The sequence below is a fragment of the Arvicanthis niloticus genome, chromosome 12, assembly GCF_011762505.2.
Source record: "Arvicanthis niloticus isolate mArvNil1 chromosome 12, mArvNil1.pat.X, whole genome shotgun sequence".
Classification (NCBI taxonomy): Eukaryota; Metazoa; Chordata; class Mammalia; order Rodentia; family Muridae; genus Arvicanthis; species Arvicanthis niloticus.
The window spans coordinates 71,558,243-71,579,336 of NC_047669.1; the positions used below are offsets into that span (position 1 = coordinate 71,558,243).

General features: G+C 44.1%; 2 protein-coding genes and 1 long non-coding RNA gene across 8 annotated transcripts in view; 1 reads left to right on the plus strand and 2 right to left on the minus strand.

Annotated features, from left to right (window-relative positions):
* LOC143444088 (uncharacterized) overlaps positions 1-8,778 on the minus strand; it is a 30,617-nt gene extending 21,839 nt beyond the window's left edge. The window contains exon 1 of the long non-coding RNA XR_013113640.1: positions 8,589-8,778. This is a non-coding gene — a long non-coding RNA (uncharacterized LOC143444088). The remainder of the gene's footprint in view (positions 1-8,588) is intronic.
* Positions 8,779-11,027: 2,249 nt separating this feature from the next.
* Positions 11,028-16,920, plus strand: Sod1 (superoxide dismutase 1). Its single transcript, XM_034515752.2, has 5 exons — positions 11,028-11,210; positions 13,089-13,185; positions 14,908-14,977; positions 15,686-15,803; positions 16,722-16,920. The coding sequence occupies exons 1-5, from the start codon at positions 11,139-11,141 to the stop codon at positions 16,827-16,829; spliced, it is 465 nt and encodes a 154-aa protein (XP_034371643.1). The 5' UTR covers positions 11,028-11,138; the 3' UTR covers positions 16,830-16,920.
* Positions 16,723-21,094, minus strand: part of Scaf4 (SR-related CTD associated factor 4) — a 58,443-nt gene continuing 54,071 nt past the window's right edge. For all 6 annotated transcript variants that reach the window (XM_076943121.1, XM_076943119.1, XM_034515758.2 and 3 more), the window contains one exon: positions 16,723-20,927. In XM_076943121.1, the coding sequence (XP_076799236.1) occupies positions 19,948-20,927 (980 nt within the window). In that variant the 3' untranslated portion in view covers positions 16,723-19,947. The remainder of the gene's footprint in view (positions 20,928-21,094) is intronic.

Sequence of the window (21,094 nt, forward strand, 5' to 3'; positions counted from 1 at the left end):
CTAAGTAAGGGTCTCTTGTTGTGAAAGCTGTCCTGTGTCGCAGGGCAGTCCACAATATTTCCTTTTGTTCTCTGGCTTCTGCTACTCCATCAATACTGGAACCTCACTGGGGCTCCTCTCAGATGTCCTCTTGTTGTCTTGTGTCATGGAGATGCTGTGGTTCTGAGTCTGTAGAACCCCCACCTTCAAGTACTCCAGCAGTTCATAGATGGGGCAGATGTTAGGAAGCACACCCTAACTTTTATTGACCAAAGATTTTCTAAGTTCCTTTGGGTTCCAAAATCCAGAGTTAGTTTTCTTAAAAGGGCCCTGGGACTTTCCAGTGAGGCAGAAGAAGTGCTCAGGGGAAGAGCAAATGACTGAAATGCATCAGACTCTCAGCTTCCTCCAGCAGCGACGGGGAAAGCAAAGGAACGGAAAGAGAAAATGGGTTCTACTACAAACCAGGGGCATCAAGTCGTTAGGGTGAAGAAAATTACACAATAAAAAAGAAGTCAGGCAGTCAGGTAAAGCGATGGCCCTTTAAGGGAGGACGCCCAGCAGCAGCTCCTGGAAACCTGTTAGAGGCACAGTCTAGTGTCTTACCCTGGACCTGCTGTCTGACGCTGTGTAGATTGCTGAGTGGTCGCCTGTGCATTCATTCAAAAGCGGGCGAATAGGAAGACAGCAGTGGAGGAGGCACATGGCCTGAGCCAGGCAGGTCCTCCCTACCTTCTCTTGATGGAGTTTTGAGAGCCAGAGATACAACAACAGAAGGTCTGGAGAACTTCAGGGCAGGTGTGTTTACAGTAGAGGTGGGAAAAGCAAAAGATCGGGGAGCGGCTCCATATGGAAACACTTCAACATTGTAACTGGTACCCCGTAACAGGGCAGGTGGGTGTGGAGGGAGGTGTGAAGGCGGAGAAGTCTGAGAGGCACTGCCTGGCCTGGGCCTACCACTCTGACATTTTTGAGGGCCCCTGTGAGGATATGAAAATGCTTTGTTGACTGGTAGAAGGATGTCGGTAGAGCAAAGAGACGGGACCTGGTGGACAAATGGTCAGAAGCTCAGGCAACAGAAGTAAGACCAGGCAACGCTGTGCACAACGCTGTGTGGATGAATGCTGGGCCAGCTGACTGTGACAGAACCACATACCTAGGACATGGCTCCCTCTAGGGCCTGGCCTCTGATGGCAGTGGGAAAGGAAAAGCAGCAGGTAGCTGGGCACAGAACTGTCCACAGTTTGAGGACAGCAGTTGAAAGAAAGGCTCTGATAGTAAGAGAACACGGAGATCTAAGCACACAAGGAACTCCTACTCCGTCAGATGAACTCATCACACTGCTCCGTGGTTCCAATAGCTACTGAACACACTCCTGGGGAGGCTGCTAGCTAGCCTGCATCCTGGAAACCCTAAAATGCCAGCCTAGCGATCTTTGATTGGCCACTTAAACAAGTAATAGCAAAATTAAAAAAATAAAATCAACAAAACAAGCTGGCCATAGTGGCACACACCTTTAACCTCAATACTCAGGAGTCAGAGGCAGATGGATCTCTGAGCCCAGCCTGGTCCTCATAATGAGCTCCAGGACAGCCAGGGCTATGTAGAGACCTTGCCTCAAAAAACAAACAAGCAAACAACACATTCAAGACAGAGGTAAGGGAAGTGTTTGAGGCCCTTGCTGGTAACTGCTTCCACCTGCCTCCAGTCATTGGGAGGTTTTGCTAAGACAAGAGGAACCGTGAGGATCTTTTGAAGGGGCAGGTCAGGAGTTGCCTGGAGCTTGGGGAGGGAGAATGCGTTAAGCATGAAAAAACCTGTTGACATGGTGAACATGGTTCTGTTTTATTTTGTTTTTCAAGACAGGGTTTCTCTGTGTAGCCCTGGCTGTCCTAAAACTTACTCTGTAGACCAGGCTGGCCTTGAACTCATATTAAATTAAATTAAATTAAATTTTAAATTAAATTATTAAATGCCCGTCTCTGCTGTCTCAGTGCTGGAATTAAAGGCATGCACTAGCACTACCCTGAGCTAGTGAATCTATTTTAAAAGTACCATTTTAGTAGAAGACAATCATTTGAATTTACTCAACAACAACAACAACAACAAAACTAAAACCCTACACTTACAACAGTGAATTTTATGATAGGTAAATTATATGTTAACAAAACTTCTAAAACATGAATTCCTCTGGAGATGGAACTTCACACCACACACACACATCTGTGTGATTATGTGTGTGTGTGTGTGTGTGTGTAATCACACACATAAAATTAACAATTTTCTTCTCAATAAACAGAAAAGCAATTATTACCATGAGCTTCTCTGTTGAGGCTCCCTCAGTAACTTGTCCTCTCAATTACTAAGAAGTTACTTTGTCCGCATATAATGGAAATCTGGTTACACTTGTTCAATCAAATAGGTTTGCCTTTTCTTTTGAAGCCATGCCATAAAAACTATTTTTGTGTTAGAGACTGAACTCAGGACCTCTCCTTGCTAATCATACACTCCACCCTGAGCCTCATCACCAGCCAGTGGCGTCGCTGTCCCCCTGTGAGAGAGGACCTGACTACATTAGTTGCCCTTATTTGCAGTTTTGCTTCCTGAAGTTCCAGTTACTCTTGGTCAATGAAGTCTAGCATGCTAAATGGAAAATTCCAGCAATAACTGTTCTTAAGTATTAAAGTACATGCCTCATTCTGCCCCACAAGGGCATGAATCATCTTCTTGTCCAGCCCATGTGTGTGGAATCCGCGGTATTAGTCACTTAGTAGCTGTCACTGCTAACAGATCCCCTGTGGAGGTCTGCCAGTGACTGCTTTCAGTAACTCCTAAACTGTAAGAACAGTGAAGCTGGACATCTGCATGTGCCAAAGAGAAGGCACAAAGCATGTTGGGCAGTGGTTCTAGTAGAGAGGCCATGGATGTGCAAGGTCAGGGTTTGAGACCAAACACTGGAGGGAGAAAAGTAAACAGGAGAAGTCATGAAGTGATTCTCAGTCAAAAGAAGAAAGCACAAGATATTTATTTTAATTGAATTTTCTTTTCTTTTCTTTCTTTTTTTTTTTTTAAAGATTTATTTATTATATGTCATTACACTATTGCTATCTTCAGACACACCAGAAGAGGGCATCGGATCCCATTACAGATGGTTATGAGCCACCATGTGGTTGCTGGGAATTGAACTCAGGACCTCTGGAAGAGCAGTCAGTGCTTTTAGCTGCTGAGCCATCTCTCCAGCCCTTAATTGAATTTTCTAATTTATGGTTAGTAACTGTTGACTTCTTTCTGTGCCTAATTTATAAATTAAATATTACATATAGAAAAAAAAACCAGCATAGGGTTTTACTCACAACCTCAACTACTCGTCCACTGAGGAGCTTGGAGTATAGCCTTAGTAGGTAAGAGGGGAACGCTGTATTTGGAAAAGCATGTGGTTAACCGTGGGGTAATGTAATGATAGCAAACAGAATGTATTAGCTACATTTCTGTTGCTGTGATAAAAGTCCATGAGCAACTTAAGAAGAGACTTTACCTTGCTCATGCTTCTAGAGGGATAAGAGTTTCTGATGATGGGGAGGCTTGACAGCAAGCAACAGGCGTGACATCAGGCATACAGAGAGCACCAACAGAAGCAAGGCGAGCTATCCAACCTCAAAGCCCACCCTGTGATATAATCCCCCCACAGAACTTCACCATCTAAATCTAGATCTCCCCAGACAGAACCACCAACTGGGAACCAAGGATTTAAATGCCTGATTCTACTGTGGTGCATTTCTCACCCCTTGTTTCAACCTGAGTAACAGTTTTGAGACCATTTATAAAATCGTCAGTGATGAGACTTCGGAAGCATTAATCCCAGTGCATAGTTGTTATCAGTCTTATCTTAATGATAGCCCTGTTAGACTGCAAGTCCAAGATGTGCCCTTTAGCCCGCATCCCTCTTCCCTGACATACGTGGGACTCAGCATGCGTGGCAGCCACTGTTGTGTTCTTCCTCTACCTGTTTGACTACTTGTTTGTTAACGTTTTCTTTAATTTAGATCTTCTTGAGGCAGAGAGCCTTGCTCAGTGGTCAAGGCCACCCTGGATCTCAGAATGCTCCTGCCTCAGCCTCTTGTGCACCATCCCATATTGACTTTATTTTTAGATTGCACATATGACCACGAGCATGAAGTTCTTTGTCTTTTGTTGTGTGGCCACTTTCAGGTAGCAGTGTCCGGCAGGCAGGCTGGCTGCACTGTCTAGTGTAACAATATTTTCCTTCCTATGACCGAGCAGCATTCTAGGTGAGGGGACAGGGAGAGGGAGATCTCCACCAGAAGTTCTTTATCCCTTTGTCCATCCCCCATGGACATGCAGGTTGTCTCGGGATCTTGGGAGCACAGATATCTCCATGAGAAACTAAGTTAAATTCCATCAAGAACTCACCAGCAGAGGGATCAGTGGACCATATGGTAAAACTTAAAAGGTTTTTTTTATAAGTGTTTTTAAATGTTTTTTTTTTTTTTTTCGTGTACATTTGTGCCCTGCCTGTATAGCCTGGAACTGGAATCACAGACAGTTGTGAGCTGCCATGTGGGTATTGGGACTTGAACCCAGGTCCTCTGGAAGAACAGCCACGGAGCCATCTCTGCAGCCCCCAACACTGCAAGGTTTCAATACTGTTTTCTATTATCATTCCTGCCAACAGTGTAGGAAAGTTCTCCTCTCCTACAGCCTCAATAACAATGGCTGGCCCGCCCAGAACCACCATCCTAACAGGTGGAAAGGGATTGCCTATTGTGGAGTGATTTGCATTCCCTGGTGATTAGTGATCATACAACTTTTGTTTTCACAAGCTTTCCATCTATGTTCTTTAAAAAAAAAATGTGTGTGTGTGTGGGGGGGGGGCACATAAGCCAGAGCATGTAGGTAAGGGTTAGAAGACAACTTGCATTCCATCATATGAGTTCAGGGATTGAACTCGGGTCCTTGGGCTTGACTGCAAGCACTTTTACCTATTGAACTGTCTCACTGGTCCTCCACCTGTACTCTGATGTACATTAAAGTGTGTGAATCACTGCTCTAAAGAGACCACTTAAACTATTAAAAAGGTAACATAACACGCACTCAGTTGGCTAATACTGATGTGGCAGACCATGAAGCACATAATGTCCCCTAAAGGGGGTGGCAGACATGGTATGCCTATATAGCCCAGACTAAGAAATAACCTGGGGCTCAGACAAGTGTCCAAATGGACTCTTCTAGCCTGATGAATTTATGTATGTTACACACCAGAAATGTATATTCTAAGTTGAGCCTGGGTTCCTCTTAGTCCCCATAGTAAACAGCACGTCTCCCTCGCCCCGCATATCCACAGGTTGTTACAGTGAGACTCCAGTTTTATTATCTCCACCTTTTTCCCAGTAACCATTTCAGGCCAGGCCTTAACTTATCATGTTTCCCCAAAGGTGTCTCTGCCTCCAGCCTCACCTCGTCTCTGTTCTATTCACACACGAAGATATGGAGTGACCATCTTCACAGGTAATCACACTCAAGCCGTCTCTGCTAGGCTGCCCACCATGCCTTCCTTACCTCTCATACCTTTGAGCACTCGTGACAGAACCTCTGTTATGCTTGCTTAATCATATAAAAGTTTTCTTTTCACATGTGAGGAACAATGCTGTTGACTTGAGTGCCAGCCTCACAACCCATGTAAAGTAGAAGAGAACCAACTCCACAAAGCTGTCCTGTGCCCTCCATATGCAAGATGTGGCATGTGGCACCCTGACAGGCATCCTACATACACAAGGTGCCAGAGTGGTGGCCTATTTCCAGTTGCTAACTTCCTTTTGCTGTTTCGGTTTTCACTGATAGCTTCTTATCTATCTTACAGCAGTGTAATATGCATTGATGATACAAATCTACACATCCACATTTTAATTTAGAGACGCCTAAGTTGCTACAGTGACTGATGTGAGCCAGGCTGACACCTGCTCTACCCAGGTGCCTTTGACTAACAACTTGATTCAAGGTGATGCAGGGGCTCCTGACCATCTGAAACCAAACTAGGACTTCCGAACAGAGTGCTTATGATATGTTTCATTGCCAAGATACCTAACTACTCATCTAAATCTCAATTCATTTGTAAACTGCTAGTCCAGAGTGTTTACTCCTGCTTAACAATGTGAATTCATTTTGTTCTGTACCATCCTGTCCTGTCTCCTCTCCTCCCCTATGTCCCTGCCCCAACCACCTCATTGCTAACTTTCAAAAAATGTCTCAGATATTTCGAGCCTCTCTGGTTTAATCTTAGCATTTATGCTTATTTTTGATTGTTTAGGTTTTTTGTTTGTTTTTGTTTTTTTTGTGTGTGTGTGTGTGGATAGTGGGTCGGGGGGGGGGGGGCGGCGGGTTTAGAGACAAGGTTTCTCTTTCTCTGTGTAAACTTGCCTGTTCTGGAACTCACTCTGTAGACACAACTGGTCTCAAACTCAGAGATCCTCCTGCCTCTGTCTTCCCAGTACTGGAATTAAAGGCATGTGACACCACCGCCCAGATGTTTAGTTTTTTAAAAAATTTATTTACATTGAAATGTACGCACATAGCACTAATGACACTTTTGGCTGTCTCACTGTGCTCTAGTTCTGTGTGTATTTGTCCCTTAGTTTTAGAAGACTGTAGTGACAATATCTTATGTATGGATGGATATATCACCTGTCAATAAAAAATCTACATCCTATAGGAAAGGTTAAAATAGAAGGTGGGACATCTGGTAGGCAGAAAGATTCTGGGATAGAGCCAAGTATAGGGAGATTCAGCCCTGACACAGAGGAAGATGGGTGCATGTAACTAAGGACCAGGTAAACAGCCACATAACAGAATACAGAATAGAATAAATGGATTATTAAGTTATGAAATAGTCAGGGAAGATGCCTAGCTATATGGCCTAGGTATTTGTAAATATATTTGAGTTTCAGAGTCATTATTTCTGAGAGCCTGGGGCCGGGAGGAAAAACACATGCTCACAGAAAACTCTTTACAACAGAAGACAATACCCGTGTGCAGTTTATCTTCGGAGTTTTGATGTTGTCCTTACCAAGGACATTGGGGCAAAGGCCTTGGTGACAGTCCTTCTGTGGTTTGTGATCTGCAGATTTATGCAAAATCCACAAACGACTGAGAATGCTAAGACAGAAACGTGAGTCACAGGAGGAAAGTACTTTAGGGAAGGAGAAAGGTGAAGCAAAAGGAGACATGGAAGAATTATCTCCACAAAAGAAGGAGGAAAAACTGGAAATGTAAGTGTGAGTTCCTGCTCTACCTCTACTCACCCCTTACTCCACAGAGATCTCCGAATACAACTACATGGAAGCCTGCTGAGGCAAGCCAGGAATAGGTCTGTAATCCAGCCATTCCAGAGGCTAACGGAGGAGCATCACAGACCAAGGCCTACTTGAACTACAACTCAGTTTGAGGCTGGACTGGGTAAATCAGAAGTGAGAACAGAGCCGAGCATGTAGCTCATGGGACAGCACCTGCCTGGCCCTATGACCAGTGAACCACAAAAACAACCTTACCATCATTCCTGAGGAAACTAGTGTCTCTGGATGGACCACCCCTACTCTGAGAGTCCAGACTCAAGCCATAATCCAGCCTGCAACAGTAGGGGAGCCTGAACTGCTCTAGGATTCTGTTGACTTCTGGAGACAATGGCTCTCAGTGGAAGCAGTCTGGAATAAGGGCAAGCATTTCATGCTATGTCCCATACTCCCTTCCAACCCCAGTTCAAAATAACTGGATTCTGACTAGATTAAGAGTCAGGATAGCTCGAAGCCGTGAGACTTAGGAATATCAAAGTTGGGATAAATTGTCTGATACATTAAACATTTAGATGGCATATGCCCTCCTCCAAATCAATGTCGTATGTCAAAATTATATCCTAACATCTTGCCTTAACAAATATACTTTTACAAGTCACCAAAGGGCAAGTTCAAATGTAGGATTCTTGGACTTTGAGTTCTGTATAGGATGGTGTAGCAGGGTAGAGCTTACGGCCTGCTCCTGGTCTCTTCTCTTTCCCTTACTCCTAACTCTGCCACACTGAGAGGCCTATGGCCGGCCCAGCTGTGTACCTTTAGTGACACTCTCTTTTTTGTCTGTTTAGGCCCTGGAAACCACACAAGGCAATGATTTTGGCATTCACTTAATGTTCTAGGACAGTAGTTCTCAGCCTGGGGATACAGATCAAAGGTAGAACACATGGCCACTATGTGCAAGGACCCAGGTCTAACCCCTAGACACCCAGCTCTGATAAAGAAGACCTGGTAATGTCTAGAGACATTTTTAGTTGTCACACAATGGGACAACTTACTTGGACCTGGGAGCAAAGGGGAGGATGACTCTTGTATGTAGTGAGAAGCAGGCAGTGGTGTTCCTAACCATCTTATAACGTACAGGACCTCTGCCACAGATTATCTAGCTAAGAATGTCAACAGTATGAAGGTTATTAATAATCAACCTTCATAAATAAAGGTCTACCCATTAATAAATACTATTAAATATCTAACCATCAAAATTCTGAAATCCTCTTTTAGGAGAAGAGTTGAGGCTCTAGGTGCAGGTACCTTTTTGGGCTTCATATGGCAGATGCTGCCTGAGGAATGGCTCCTCTGGGGACCCCGCTGTGCAGGTCCTGGGAAGGCTGCTCAACTGCTCTAATCCTGTGACATGGGAAGGCCATGCCTGGCTTTCCAGCATCCAAACAAAGAGACCACTGCAGCTCTGAGTGTTTCAAGAGTGGTAATCATTGTCTGAGGGAGGCCCTTTGTACCCATGGTCTGCTTTCTTGGCAAGTTGACAATGAACTGAAATCCAACTCTCTAACTTCCTGGAACCCAAAGAAAGTCTGGCTTTGGACAAAGGCCCTTTGGCTGGGATTTCTGCTTATGTAACTCCTCAGTATGTATGCAAGTCATCCGGAGAACACTAGCAAGAATAACAATCACAACCGCACATATGTGTACCATCCTTTTACCTTACACAGACTTATTAAACAATGGTTTAATATAGTCTTAAGAGGACCAGTAAGAGGCAGGGTGTGTATCTGAAGGATGACAAGACATGACTGGAGTGCCTCAAGAGAAAACATGTACTGTGTATCTCTCACGGACGATGCACCAGGGCCTGCTATGTGCCTGTTTCCTTCAGTTGGATGTGAGCATCACTGCCTTGTGAGTAGGAGCTGTGACTTCTACTCCCAGGCCCTCACAGGATCTGACCAACTAACATTTACCTGTGGTGGGAGGGAAAGCTCCTGAGGCCCTACCCTCTCTGAAGGAATGCAAGCGGCTGGCAACTGCTAGGAGACGAGGCTCCTCTGCGGTATAGGGTCTGGGTCCACCCATGCTCCTGTAAGTAAACTTGTTTGTTCACCATACCGGATTTGGGGCAGAATTATTGTTTCTTCAATTTGTTAAGTACCTTTTTTCTCTGTGGTAAACAGAAATAAGACTCCTCAGGTTATGACTGTGACTATAGGGTAGAGCCCAGGGGCCTACATAAATAAGTGTATCCCAATGTGGCCAAATCAGATTTTCCTCTTGTTTCTCTGACCTAGAGTTAGGTTTCAATATTTTGCCATCCTCAGAACTAAATCCTGCTTCCTGAGTATAGCGGAACATGCGGTTGTATGCATGAGCTCTTGGGAGACCACAGAGATTTCAACCTTAAGAACATACACTTTTCTTTTTAATGAAGAATTCTTTCTCTCATTGATACCCTTTCTTGGCTCCAGGGACTCCCCATATATCTTTTTGGTTGTTGTTGTTTTGTTTTTTGTTTTTCAAGACAGGGTTTCCCTGTATAGCCCTGGCTGTCCTGGAACTCACTCTGTAGACCAGGCTGCCCTCAAACTCAAGAAATCCACCTGTTTCTGCCTCCCAAGTGCTGGGATTAAAAGGTGTGCACCACCACTGCCCAGCGACCATATATCTTTCTAGACATGTCTGAGAACTCGAGAAAATATATGTTGATGCCCCCTCCCCTTGTAGTTTGTACCCTTTGTTCATTTGATACCATTTTAGAAAATATTTTCCTTGAAACACTTTCACCCATTGCATGGAGATATCACAAATGACTTCATCAGACACCCTATTCTCCAGTGCATGGCTTAGAGCCAGAGTAACGCACGGTGTGTCTGAGAAGCACTTCAATCAGGCAAGAGAATACAGAATTGTACTAAGCAAGTAACACCATCTGGGTTGGGGCAGACAAGCAATTGTAGTTATTGGGGATGCTGAGGCAGGAGGATCTCAAATTCAACTTTAGTCCCTATCTCAAAAACTAAAATAAAGAAAGCCGGGTGAACGCCTCTAACCCCAGCAACCAAGAGGCAGAAACAGGGAGATCTCTGTGAGTTCGAGGTCAGCCTGTTCTATATGAGTTCCATGATAGCCAAAGGTATACAGTGTGATATTTTTAAAAGGTGTGTGTGTGTGTGTTTTTTACTGGCAGAACACTTGTCTAGTCATGTGGGAGGGTTCAATCTCTAGTACTAGTAACAAAAACAAAAGAAGTAAACAATAAGTTATGTGGTATGTGCCCAGGAATTAGAAAACTGCAGAGAAAACAGGGGTGTGTCTGGAGAGAGAACATGGCCTTTCCGCATTTTAAACATCATGAGAAAATAAAGCTGGAAATTACACCGGGCATCCATCTTGTTGCATCCCAACTTTCACACGGCAACTGCAGCGCGCTGCTCCAAATCAGTCACAATCCGCATTTCAATCACAATCCGAGACAGTGGCTTCAGACCTTCCAGGCGCGCACGCGGGCCATGCGTGCTCGGTTTCCGCGGCAACTCCGCCCACGTCACAGCCAGAAGACAATAGCGACTTTCCCCCGCTTCAGTCTCAGGAACTTTCTTACTCCGCACGCTCCAGAAACAGCCCCGCCCCCAGCGTGCCCCGCGGCTAGGGAGCTCCACGAAGGGCGGGCGCAGGCCGCGAGTAGCGATTGGTTCCGTGCCAAGGTAGGCGTGGCCAGCTCAGACGTATAAAAGCTCCGCGGCGCGGGGGACTCGTTTTTTCGCCGTCCTTTCCTGCGGCGGCTTCCTTCGTCGCCTTCTTTTCCTGCTCTCCCAGGTCCCGAGGTCACCGCGCGTCTCCCGGGGAAGCATGGCGATGAAGGCTGTGTGCGTGCTGAAGGGCGACGGTCCGGTGAAGGGCATCATCCACTTCGAGCAGAAGGCAAGGCCCGGAACGCAGGCCGCGGTGACGCGGCACACCTGTGCGGGAGCACGCCACGCCCCCGCCGCGGCCTGAGCCCGCTAAATGCTGAGTCACCGCGGCCTCCGGCGTGGGCTGGGCGCGGGCGAGGGAGACCGGGTCGCCGCGGGGCCTTCCGGGCGGGTTCCTCTCCGCGCCCACGGGTGGCGGGGCCTGTCCGAGAGAGCGGGCTTAGCATCCGCTATCCTTCGGGGCTGCCGCTTTTCCGGTGTCCCTTGTCCCACAGGCTCAGAGCCCTGTGGCTACCGGCTGCGGTTGTCGTAAGAATATTTGAACCCGGTGGTGCCAAACCGGACTCACGCAGCACACCGCGTCTGTAGCATTTTAAAGCAAAGTCCTGAGCTGTTTGTTCTATACTAGGTCGGGGTCGTGCTGCAAGGGGGAAAGAAAGAGATGGCCTTGGGCAGTCGACCTTTGCTTTGCGCTCAAAGAGCTCCAGAAAAGAGGTGTTTTCTACAACGGCGAGTTTCTGAGCGCTGTTTTTTTTTTTTTTTTTTGAAAAGTATACAGAAATATTTTCGAAAAATACCGTGATTCTGCAAAAAAACACATGCGTCACAGGGAAGATAGGTGTGGTAAGATTGTGTCCAGTTCCTTAGAAAGGCTACCACTGTGGTATTTACCTTAATCCCGAGAGAATGTTTGATAAATGAGCGTTGTGGGCTCTCTAAAGTGGTTTACATAAATGCGAAGACGACACCATAGTGAATCCAAGTGTTTCCTTTATGAGAAGGAGAACTGACGACAGCAATTTAGAGTTTTTCGTAATTAGTCTCGGTTTCAGCAGTTTCTTTGCATTTAAATGCACAGGTTGTTTTCCCGTGTAAGTATTTTGTTTTTGTAAACTTTTTCTCCTCCTCATATAATTCACTGTGAGGAGAAAGGGCTTCGTTCCCCACCGTGAGAAAGGTGAAGACTAGCTGAGTCTACCCCTGTGTTCGGGTTTCTGTCATCTTCCACCTTGCTTGAGGAGCTTGCAGTATTCTTTTGTGAGGCTGCAAACTACTTATTGCTAGTGCCCTTTGTACCCGATAAGATGATAGTTAAGCATTCCAGATTGGCAGTTGTAACAATTTGGCTGTCAGAGCTGTTTGATTTAACCTATTGCCAACTTTTCAAAATCAGATTTTTCTACCCAAAGTTCATCTTCCCTTATGTTGTTGAAAAAGTTGGAGATTTAAAAACAAAAAGAAGGGTCTCAGCATGGTGTCCTTGCTTGTGGCCGTTGGTTGCTTCTTGTATTTTCTCCCTGTTGCTATAATTTCTGGAGCAGTATTTTTAGTTTGAATTTTGGATGTTCTTTTCTTTTTTGTTAAAGTGGCAAGTTCTCTAGATGTGGATGTCTAGTGAAATTATTTTTTTAAGTAGCTCTGGTTAGACTCAGATGGATCCCCACAGGCAATAGGACAGTCATTTTCTGACTACTAAATGAAAATATGGGAAGTGATAAACATCACTGAATGTGGAGTGGAGAACCAGAGATCTGGGACAGCCAGTGTTCTGTAAGAGTGAAGCCTGACAGTGCAGCAGCCATCGCTTCCTGACATTCAGTATTGCCCTTGCTGTTCCACTAGGTGCTTTTGAAGTGCTGTTGAGTCCAGGTGCCTGCATACATGTTATCTAGCAGCAAGTGTCTGAGAAACTGACAGGGGGAGACCAAGTGCTAAGCCGAGAGTCACCCTGTAGGAAGGGGTATACTTGGATTGGGGCCTAGGTTTGTTTTCCATTGTTTTATGCCTTTTACTGTGAGGGTTAAAGGTGTAAACCAGCAACTGCCTTGGTTCAGAAGTATTTACACTCAAACTTGATGTCTTAATTTTTGTATTTTTTTAAATAAAGGCAAGTGGCGAACCCGTTATGGTGTCAGGAGAAATTACAGGATTAACTGAAGGCGAGCATGGGTTCCATGTCCATCAGTATGGGGATAATACACAAGGTAGGTCTTAGGCTGGCTCGTCACCATCTAGCTCTGCGTGGCTGACCAGTGAAATAAATGGACTGAGTCAGGACCCAATCACTAACCATTTAAAACTATTATTTTTTTTTTCTTTTGGCCTAAGTAAAAATAACCACTTAGGTCAACCTTGGAATGTAGCCACAGACGTATTTTACTTTATTTAGTATCAAGTGTTGATTGATTCCTTGAGTGTGGGAAGGTAAAGGAGGGGATTCTTCTTAATTGTGATTATAGCTTGACTTCAAAATACAGAAACAACAAATTAAGCACCTTGCTTATTTTGGGTAATCCTGAGGTGTTGGGAGCTGGGATTGAGGGTGGGTCTAAGGACAGCCATACCTCTGCATGAGACGTATAATGGGACAGAAGTGACAGAAATTGAAGATTCAATATAAATGCTTAGAGTAAGATTTATTTTCTCTATTTGGGATTAGAATCAAGTCAGCAAAAAGTAGTGGCTTAAACTGCATTTCGTGAACTTTTCCCATATTGGAGTAATGATCTGAATTTGTTTACAATCTGTTAAGAACCTCATTCATGTTGCTAGAGCCTTTTCTTCCTTTCCCCTCCCTTCTCCCCTGCTTCCCTCCCTCTCCACGTAGCCCACTTTGGCCTGGAATTTGTGCTGGAGCTTAGACCTAATTTAGTCTTATGTATGCTGGGTTGAAGGCATGTGCCATCAACCTGTGTGTAATGTGCCATAATTTGGTCTACAGTTACTTATGATTAAGTTTGACCCATTTTGATAGTTACTAAAGTTCCCCCAAGTTGTTTTGCCTCTGGCCTGGTAGCTTTGATTTGTTGAGCTCCTTCCAGAATCCTACCCTGTACCTACCTATTCCCTTGGTCTGGGTAGAAGTTGTGAACATTGTCAAATCCTACACATGAAAGGACTTGCTGCATTGTTGAGATGTACCTTGTGACTGACAGCCCGTAGCCCACATGAGTAGTGCTGGTTACACCTCCTGGAGTTGAGAAGGACAGCAGCTGGGGCTGCAGAGATGGGTAAGAGCACTGACTCCTCCTCCAGAGGTCTCTGAGTTCAATTCCCAGCAACCACATGGTGGCTCACAACCAACTGTAATGGGATCTGATGCCCTCTTCTGGTGTGTCTGAAGACAGCTACAGTGTACTCATCATATAAATAAATAAATAAATAAAAAGGACAGCAGCTTTGGCCCTTGGGAATAATCCATCCAACAATCTGCCTGCCCCAAGTAAAAGTCAGATAAGTGAGCTGTTTGGTGGCATATGGTCTTAAAAGAAAATTGTTTTTATCATGAAGTTATGCTCCCTTGTTAAAAGCCAAGATCTTTAAATATGGGACTTTCACTTTATAAATGCCACTGAAGATTGCATCTGTTCCAGTTACAAGGAAGGAACCAGAGCCAGGCATGCTGTGACACTACTATGGTCCTAGCACTTGGAAGGCTAAGGTGGGAGGGTCATAAGTTGCAGATATCCTGGGCTGAAGTAGTAAGACCCTGTCTCAAAACTCAGAAGACAAACAAAAAGGAAAATGTGACAGTTTGGGGGGGGGGGGAAGGTAACACATATACAGCCCAGCTATTCATACCCGGGTACTACTTCGCTCCAGCACATACCAGGTCAATGTTTGCTGAGTTGGAAGTTGTAAGAATGCCTATGTTGTTACATACAGCGGTTTACTTCATAATCTGACTGCTGGTTTCTGGTAAATAGGCTGTACCAGTGCAGGACCACATTTTAATCCTCACTCTAAGAAACATGGCGGTCCAGCGGATGAAGAGAGGTGAGTAGCACGCTTGCTTCGTATGCATTGTGGTGGAGAGGGGTCTGTGGAAGACATCCTTAAGACAGAACTGTGTAGTCTCCCTACCTGTGCTTTTGTATTTGTTTCTATTCACCCAGCTCCCACATCCCCAAGTGCTAGAATTGTTTATATTGGGTGAAGGAGCTGACAAATGTGGACTCTTTAAGTGATTTGGTTTTGTAGCATTTATTGAAGATGAACTAATACAAATGCCAAAAGGAACCAATACAGAAAATATCATGGATAACAGTACTATCAGTCACTAGCAAAGTAAATCATTGTATAATAGGATACTAATGCAGATAATGAAAACTTGTTGAGACTCCATTTGTATGTGAAACCTTAGGAAAGTCCTAAATTTAAAGAAGGGCTAGCTTGCTTTTTAGAATGGAGGCCTGGGAGCAAACCTTTGCTAACTCAGAAGCTGACAGCCTTTGCTAAAGTCCCAGACCATGGCTCTTCTCAGAGCACTACTTTAAACTTTAAAAGCTGTGTGTCAGGGTGTCCTAGCTGCCTGTTTTGACCTTTGTCAGTCTGGAAAAGCCATCCTAGTTGATGATGTTTGTGCACTTTTTCATCCACTACTCGTATGTACTTGACTTAGTCATGTGTTACTTTAGCTATTGAACTCTGTTGATGTGAAGTAGACATCATTGCTCGTCCATCTGATGCTGTATCATCTGTTAGGCATGTTGGAGACCTGGGCAATGTGACTGCTGGAAAGGACGGTGTGGCCAATGTGTCCATTGAAGACCGTATGATCTCACTCTCGGGCGAGCATTCCATCATTGGCCGGACAATGGTGGTGAGTTTTCATTCAAGGATCTACATGGGATTTCTTCTAACATAGTTATGTACCTTTCCATGACTTCAGGGTGCTCAAACTAGTTTCTAAAGAATCACATAAATTGTTAAAGAGTTCAGAATAGGAAAAAAGTTCTTTTATTGGATGTAATAGTGAAGAATTAATTTGCCTAGGTCAGTTAAGAACACTGTTCTGCTGAAGTGCGGTAGAACACAGGTTACATTTGATCAGATTGGATCTGAGTTGAGGATACAATAGTCTTTAGTCTAAAACAGCCGGATTTTCTTGCCATGATTGCTCCCCCCCCCTTACAGTTAAACATTTCGTTGAGTCTAAAATCTGCGATGGTTGTCAGTATTCAAGTCTGTAGGTTATCGCTTGGTTACCATATGGGAGCCGTCTTCCCAAGTTACCCTCGGGAGATGAATCTGGTTCGTGCAGAACACCAAGTAGTAAAGGCTCCTGCCCACCTTGGGCAGCTAACTTTTCAGTAGGCACTTCCTTTCAGTTGACCCTTTATCCTTAGAATTTTCTTCAGCCCTATTGGTGAAGCAGAACAATCATTCATAAACTTTCTAAAAATAAAATTTAAAATCTTGTTGCTAAGTAAAGATATTTAGAATTGCCTCTTGTGTGTAGGCCTATAGTTCATTCAACATGAGATTTTCATAGAGAAATTTGTAAGGATGACTACTATATTGTGGGGGTATGGGGAGGGGCTAAGATTGGCATGTGCCTGGTAGTTACTCGGGTCCTTAGTGTTTCATCTAGAAATAGCCACTAGCAAGAAAAAACTTAGTAGTCTGCTCTTAACTGCTAGTACAAGAATTAGCTTACTAATTTACTAATAGATTTGGACATTTTCTCATGTAAGTGGTCCTTTTAAGTCTAACCTTAATGTTCTAATTCTTTTCAAAGGTCCACGAGAAACAAGACGACTTGGGCAAAGGTGGAAATGAAGAGAGTACAAAGACTGGGAATGCTGGGAGCCGCTTGGCTTGTGGTGTGATTGGGATTGCCCAGTAACCATTCCCTGTGTGGTCTGAGTCTCAAACTCATCTGCTGTCCTGCTAAACTGTAGACAAAACCAGACCATTAAACTGTAATCTTAAGAGTTGTTAATTGTGTGACTCCTTTGACTGCACTAGGACTTACAGTGAGAGCGGATTGAGGATGCTTGGGGGATGTGTATAACTTACTGAATGTGTACAACTCACTGAATTAAAATCTGTTTGTTTCTGTGCCTTTCTGTATTTTGCCGGACTACATGGATGTTAAACTGAAATTCTCATTCAAGCCTGTGCTTGAATCATGTGTGTCACTTATTTTGAGCCCATTATGTATATAAAAAAAAATCTAAGTTAGCTCTATACATTGGACATGAACAGCAGACTCAATGATGCTAACTCACATAGTATTTCATTTTGAAAGTGTTTTATGTGATACCATCAAAATGATGGTATCAAATTTGAGGAGAAAATTTTCTGCCCTTTGTTATCAGGGACATTACTGAAAGCTTTCTTCAAGATTCAGAGTACTTAACCTTGTATTTTAAAATTGTATTAGAATTAGATGTCATGATTTAAGAAAAAGCCCTTTAGTAAACTTGCATCAAACTCATAAAAGGCAAATATGTAGCCTCAGCTAGCCAAGTTTAATATTCCCTCTACTTGCCAAGTGAAGTTGGTACCGCCTGTTGTTTTAAGGTTGGCACTCAGAAAACACAGTAGCACTGGGAGGTGAAACCAGGTTTGACCAGGGGTGGCTAAATCGATTTTTACTGCCCCTGTTAATGAAATCACATGCCTTTTAAAGGAAATACTAACAGGCTTGTGATTATATGGAATCGTTCAATTGAAATATTTCTGACAAATTGGGTGTAAGCCATAGTCCTCATTGATAATTTTTCAAATACAAGTCCCAGAAAAAGAGACTGCTAAATTGGAAAACAAAATTTGGTGTGTCCCAGCTTAAAATTTTTAACTTTAAATTTCCAATTTAAGATGGCTCATAAGGAATGCATTCGTTGTTAAGTGGTGTTGTGGAAGTTCCAGGTAAATCAAATGTAATTTCCTTACTGTAGTTTTGATGTGGGGGCGACTCAATGCAGACTAACTTGGGAAGCGTCTGGTGTGATCACAAACCAGTCAGTACAGTTTAGCGGCTCATTTCTCAGTGGTTTTAGTTGGAAATACAAGCTGCAAGTCTGTCCTTGGATGGTCAGAAATAGTCTAATAAGAACTTAAAAGCCTAAGTAGGGTCACCATAAAGCCAAAACCTGGTACAGCTACAGACGTAAGTCTTCCCATCACTAGGAAGACCTTCGATTTAAATGTCAAGTGGGAGCATACAAAAAGCAACTTCTCGTGCCCTAAAGCTGTTAGTTTGATCATGTTTGTTTAACCTAGCACCTTGTAGTTTTAAAATCACACTTTTAGGGTGTGTGCAATAAGAGAAAGACAAGTTCATGTTCTACCATGTTTTTGTCCCTGGGGTCAAACAGGTCATCAGGGTTGGCAGAAAGTGTCTTTACTGGCCAAGTCATCTTGTCTTTTAATGTAATTTGATGAAGAGAACATCCAGACTATAAATAAGAGGTTCTCAACCTGTGCGTCCTGACCCCTTTGGGGTTGTATATCATATATTCTGCCTATCAGATATTTATAATTCCTAACAGTGGCCAAAATTAGTTATAAAATAGCAACAAAAATAATTTTATGGTTGGGGGTCAGTACAACATAAACTATATTAGAGGTTACAGCATTAGGAAGGTTGAGAACCACTGCTGTAAATAAATACCTAACATTTTTAAGTCCCTGACTATAAGACAACACCCCACTATCACCACCACCACCACCTTTTTTTTTTTTTTTCAGACAGGGTTTCTCTGTGTATATCTTTGGCTGTCCTGGAATCACTCTGTAGACCAGGCTGGCCTTGAATTCACAAGAAATCCACTTGCTTCTGTGTCCCGAGGGCTGGGATTAAAGGTGTGTGCCACCACTGCCTAGTAAAAAGTCATTTGGGTAAACTTTTTGGTTTCTTGAGGCAGTTTGTGTAGCCCTGGCTGTCCTGAACTTGGCTCTGGAGAGAGGCTGATCTTGAATTCAGAGATCCACCTGCCTTTGCTGGGATTAAAGGTGTGCACTACTACCCACTGGGTTTGGACAACACATTTTTTTATGTCAGTGCTTTTCAATACTATTGAGTCTTGGTTTGGCTTCAGATGTAGTAGCAAAAGCTGAGTGTACTTCTTGGGCTATTGAAGGTAGAAAAGAACAGGCAACGCTTACAAGAAATGCTATACTGTACTGAGTCTATAGAAAGGTTTCTGGTTGCAAACGTTAACACTGACCTCATTTTACATCTTGGAAATTCCAATGGGATGATTATAAACAATACATTCAACCTGCTAAATAAGTAATGCCCAAGCAATTAAGTAATTTGTAGTATAATGTAGGGAATCCAATTATCCCCCCTAACAAATCTCTCTTTTACAAATTAATTAGGGCAACATTACCACAAAGCCAAGAAGGGGGAAAAAAAAAAAACTGACCTGCAAACACAAATTTCTTAGTTGAACATTAAGACCACTAATCTTTACCTTATGACAAAAATACTAAAAGTCAAAAGAATAAAACTCCAAGTACTGGCAATATACTACGTAAGTATCTTTTTCCCATCAAAGAAGTCTAATTTAGACTCCAACAACTATTAACAAACAGCTCAATCTTTGACGGTTAACATCATCCGTTCCACCTTAATGCAGTGTATGAAGAATAGCACACATTAAAGTTTGTTACGAAAATAGAGTTTATTAAAAACATCCCTATTGTTTGAGGAGCTTTTCACCGTTACCTTGTCTTAAATTAAAAAAAAAAAAAAAATAGAGAGCACTTCTAATTAGGATTTGTAAACTTTTAAAAGTCAAAACTTTTAAAAAGTTACAGCAAAAAAAGGGTAATATATCTTCAGTATTTTTGTTATTTTGTGACTATTTTTAAATAGAAGGAAAGCAATCAAATTGCTTACAATCCCCACCAACTACTGTGGGGTGATGCAGCAGGAGCGAATATTATACAGCATCTGTACACCTCACGTTCTACACCCAAGTGTCACTGTCACATTCTGTCAAATCCAGTCTCTAGCGAGGAGCCTCTGCTGCTGAGCCAGAATCCTTCTCGGCTTCAACGGATGAGGTAGCCTCAGCAGGTGACTCTTCAGGTTTTACCACTGTGGCCATGGCCTCCCCCTTATTAAGTTCTGAAACAGCGTCTCTATTTCCCACTTGGCTAAGGGGAGGTTCGCCAGCTTTGTTACCACCTGCCCTATCTGCCACCTCGTGCTTCTCTTTCCCTCGATTTTCTTCCTTCTCTCTACGGGACTCTCTATCTCTGGAATCCCTGTCCCTGTCCCGATGCCCACTAGATCGTCTACTTCTCTCTTCCAAGTCTCTGTGCCTGTCCCGGTCAGGACTCCTTCTTCCCCACTCTCTCCTTTCACGGTTACTATTATCTCTATCGTCATTACGGCTCCCATACCGTTCCCGGTCATTTTCCACCCTACTTCCAAAAGATCTTCTTCCAAACCTTTCTTGGTCTCTACCTGAGTTGAACTGCTGCCTGTTATCATTTCTAAACTGCTGTGGCTGCTGCTGGGCTGGCGCTGGCGGCTGGGACGGTGCTGGCTGCTGGGACGGTGACTGCTGTGGTGGCTGCTGCTGCTGCTGCTGCGGTTGCTGCTGCTGCGCCTGCGGCTGGGTCTGGGACTGCTGCTGCTGTGGTTGTTGCTGCCTTCCATCTCGGTCTTCTGATCCTCCTGGGCCTGGCCCCGGGCCCCCAAGCCCTGGCATTCCACCAGGCCTAACAAAGGGGCCGTGTGGTGGGAAGGGCCCTTTCATTCCATGAGGTGGGGGCATAGCAAAGCCCCCTGGTCCTGGTGGCGGACCCCTGTGCATCATGTGAGGTGGCATGGGCCGAGGTGGCATCATAGGGAACCGTTGCAAATGTGGTGGAGGCATCCCTGGGGGGCGCTGGAGTGGGATCAGGCCGGGTCTGGCACCAAGAAGACCCGTAGACGGTGCCTGAAGCCCAATGACAGGACCCGGGGCAACTCCTTGAGTGCCTGAAAGAGAATGCAAATGAAAACTGTAAATGTCCTCTACTTGTAGCTGTCTCCTGGGGACCTGGAAAGAAAAATCAAATCCAGTCTTAAGTCAGTTTCACTCTGACCTAAGTCATGCTGACCTAACCCTACGTTAGCCAGAAACTAAGGCTATTTAGGCAACCATT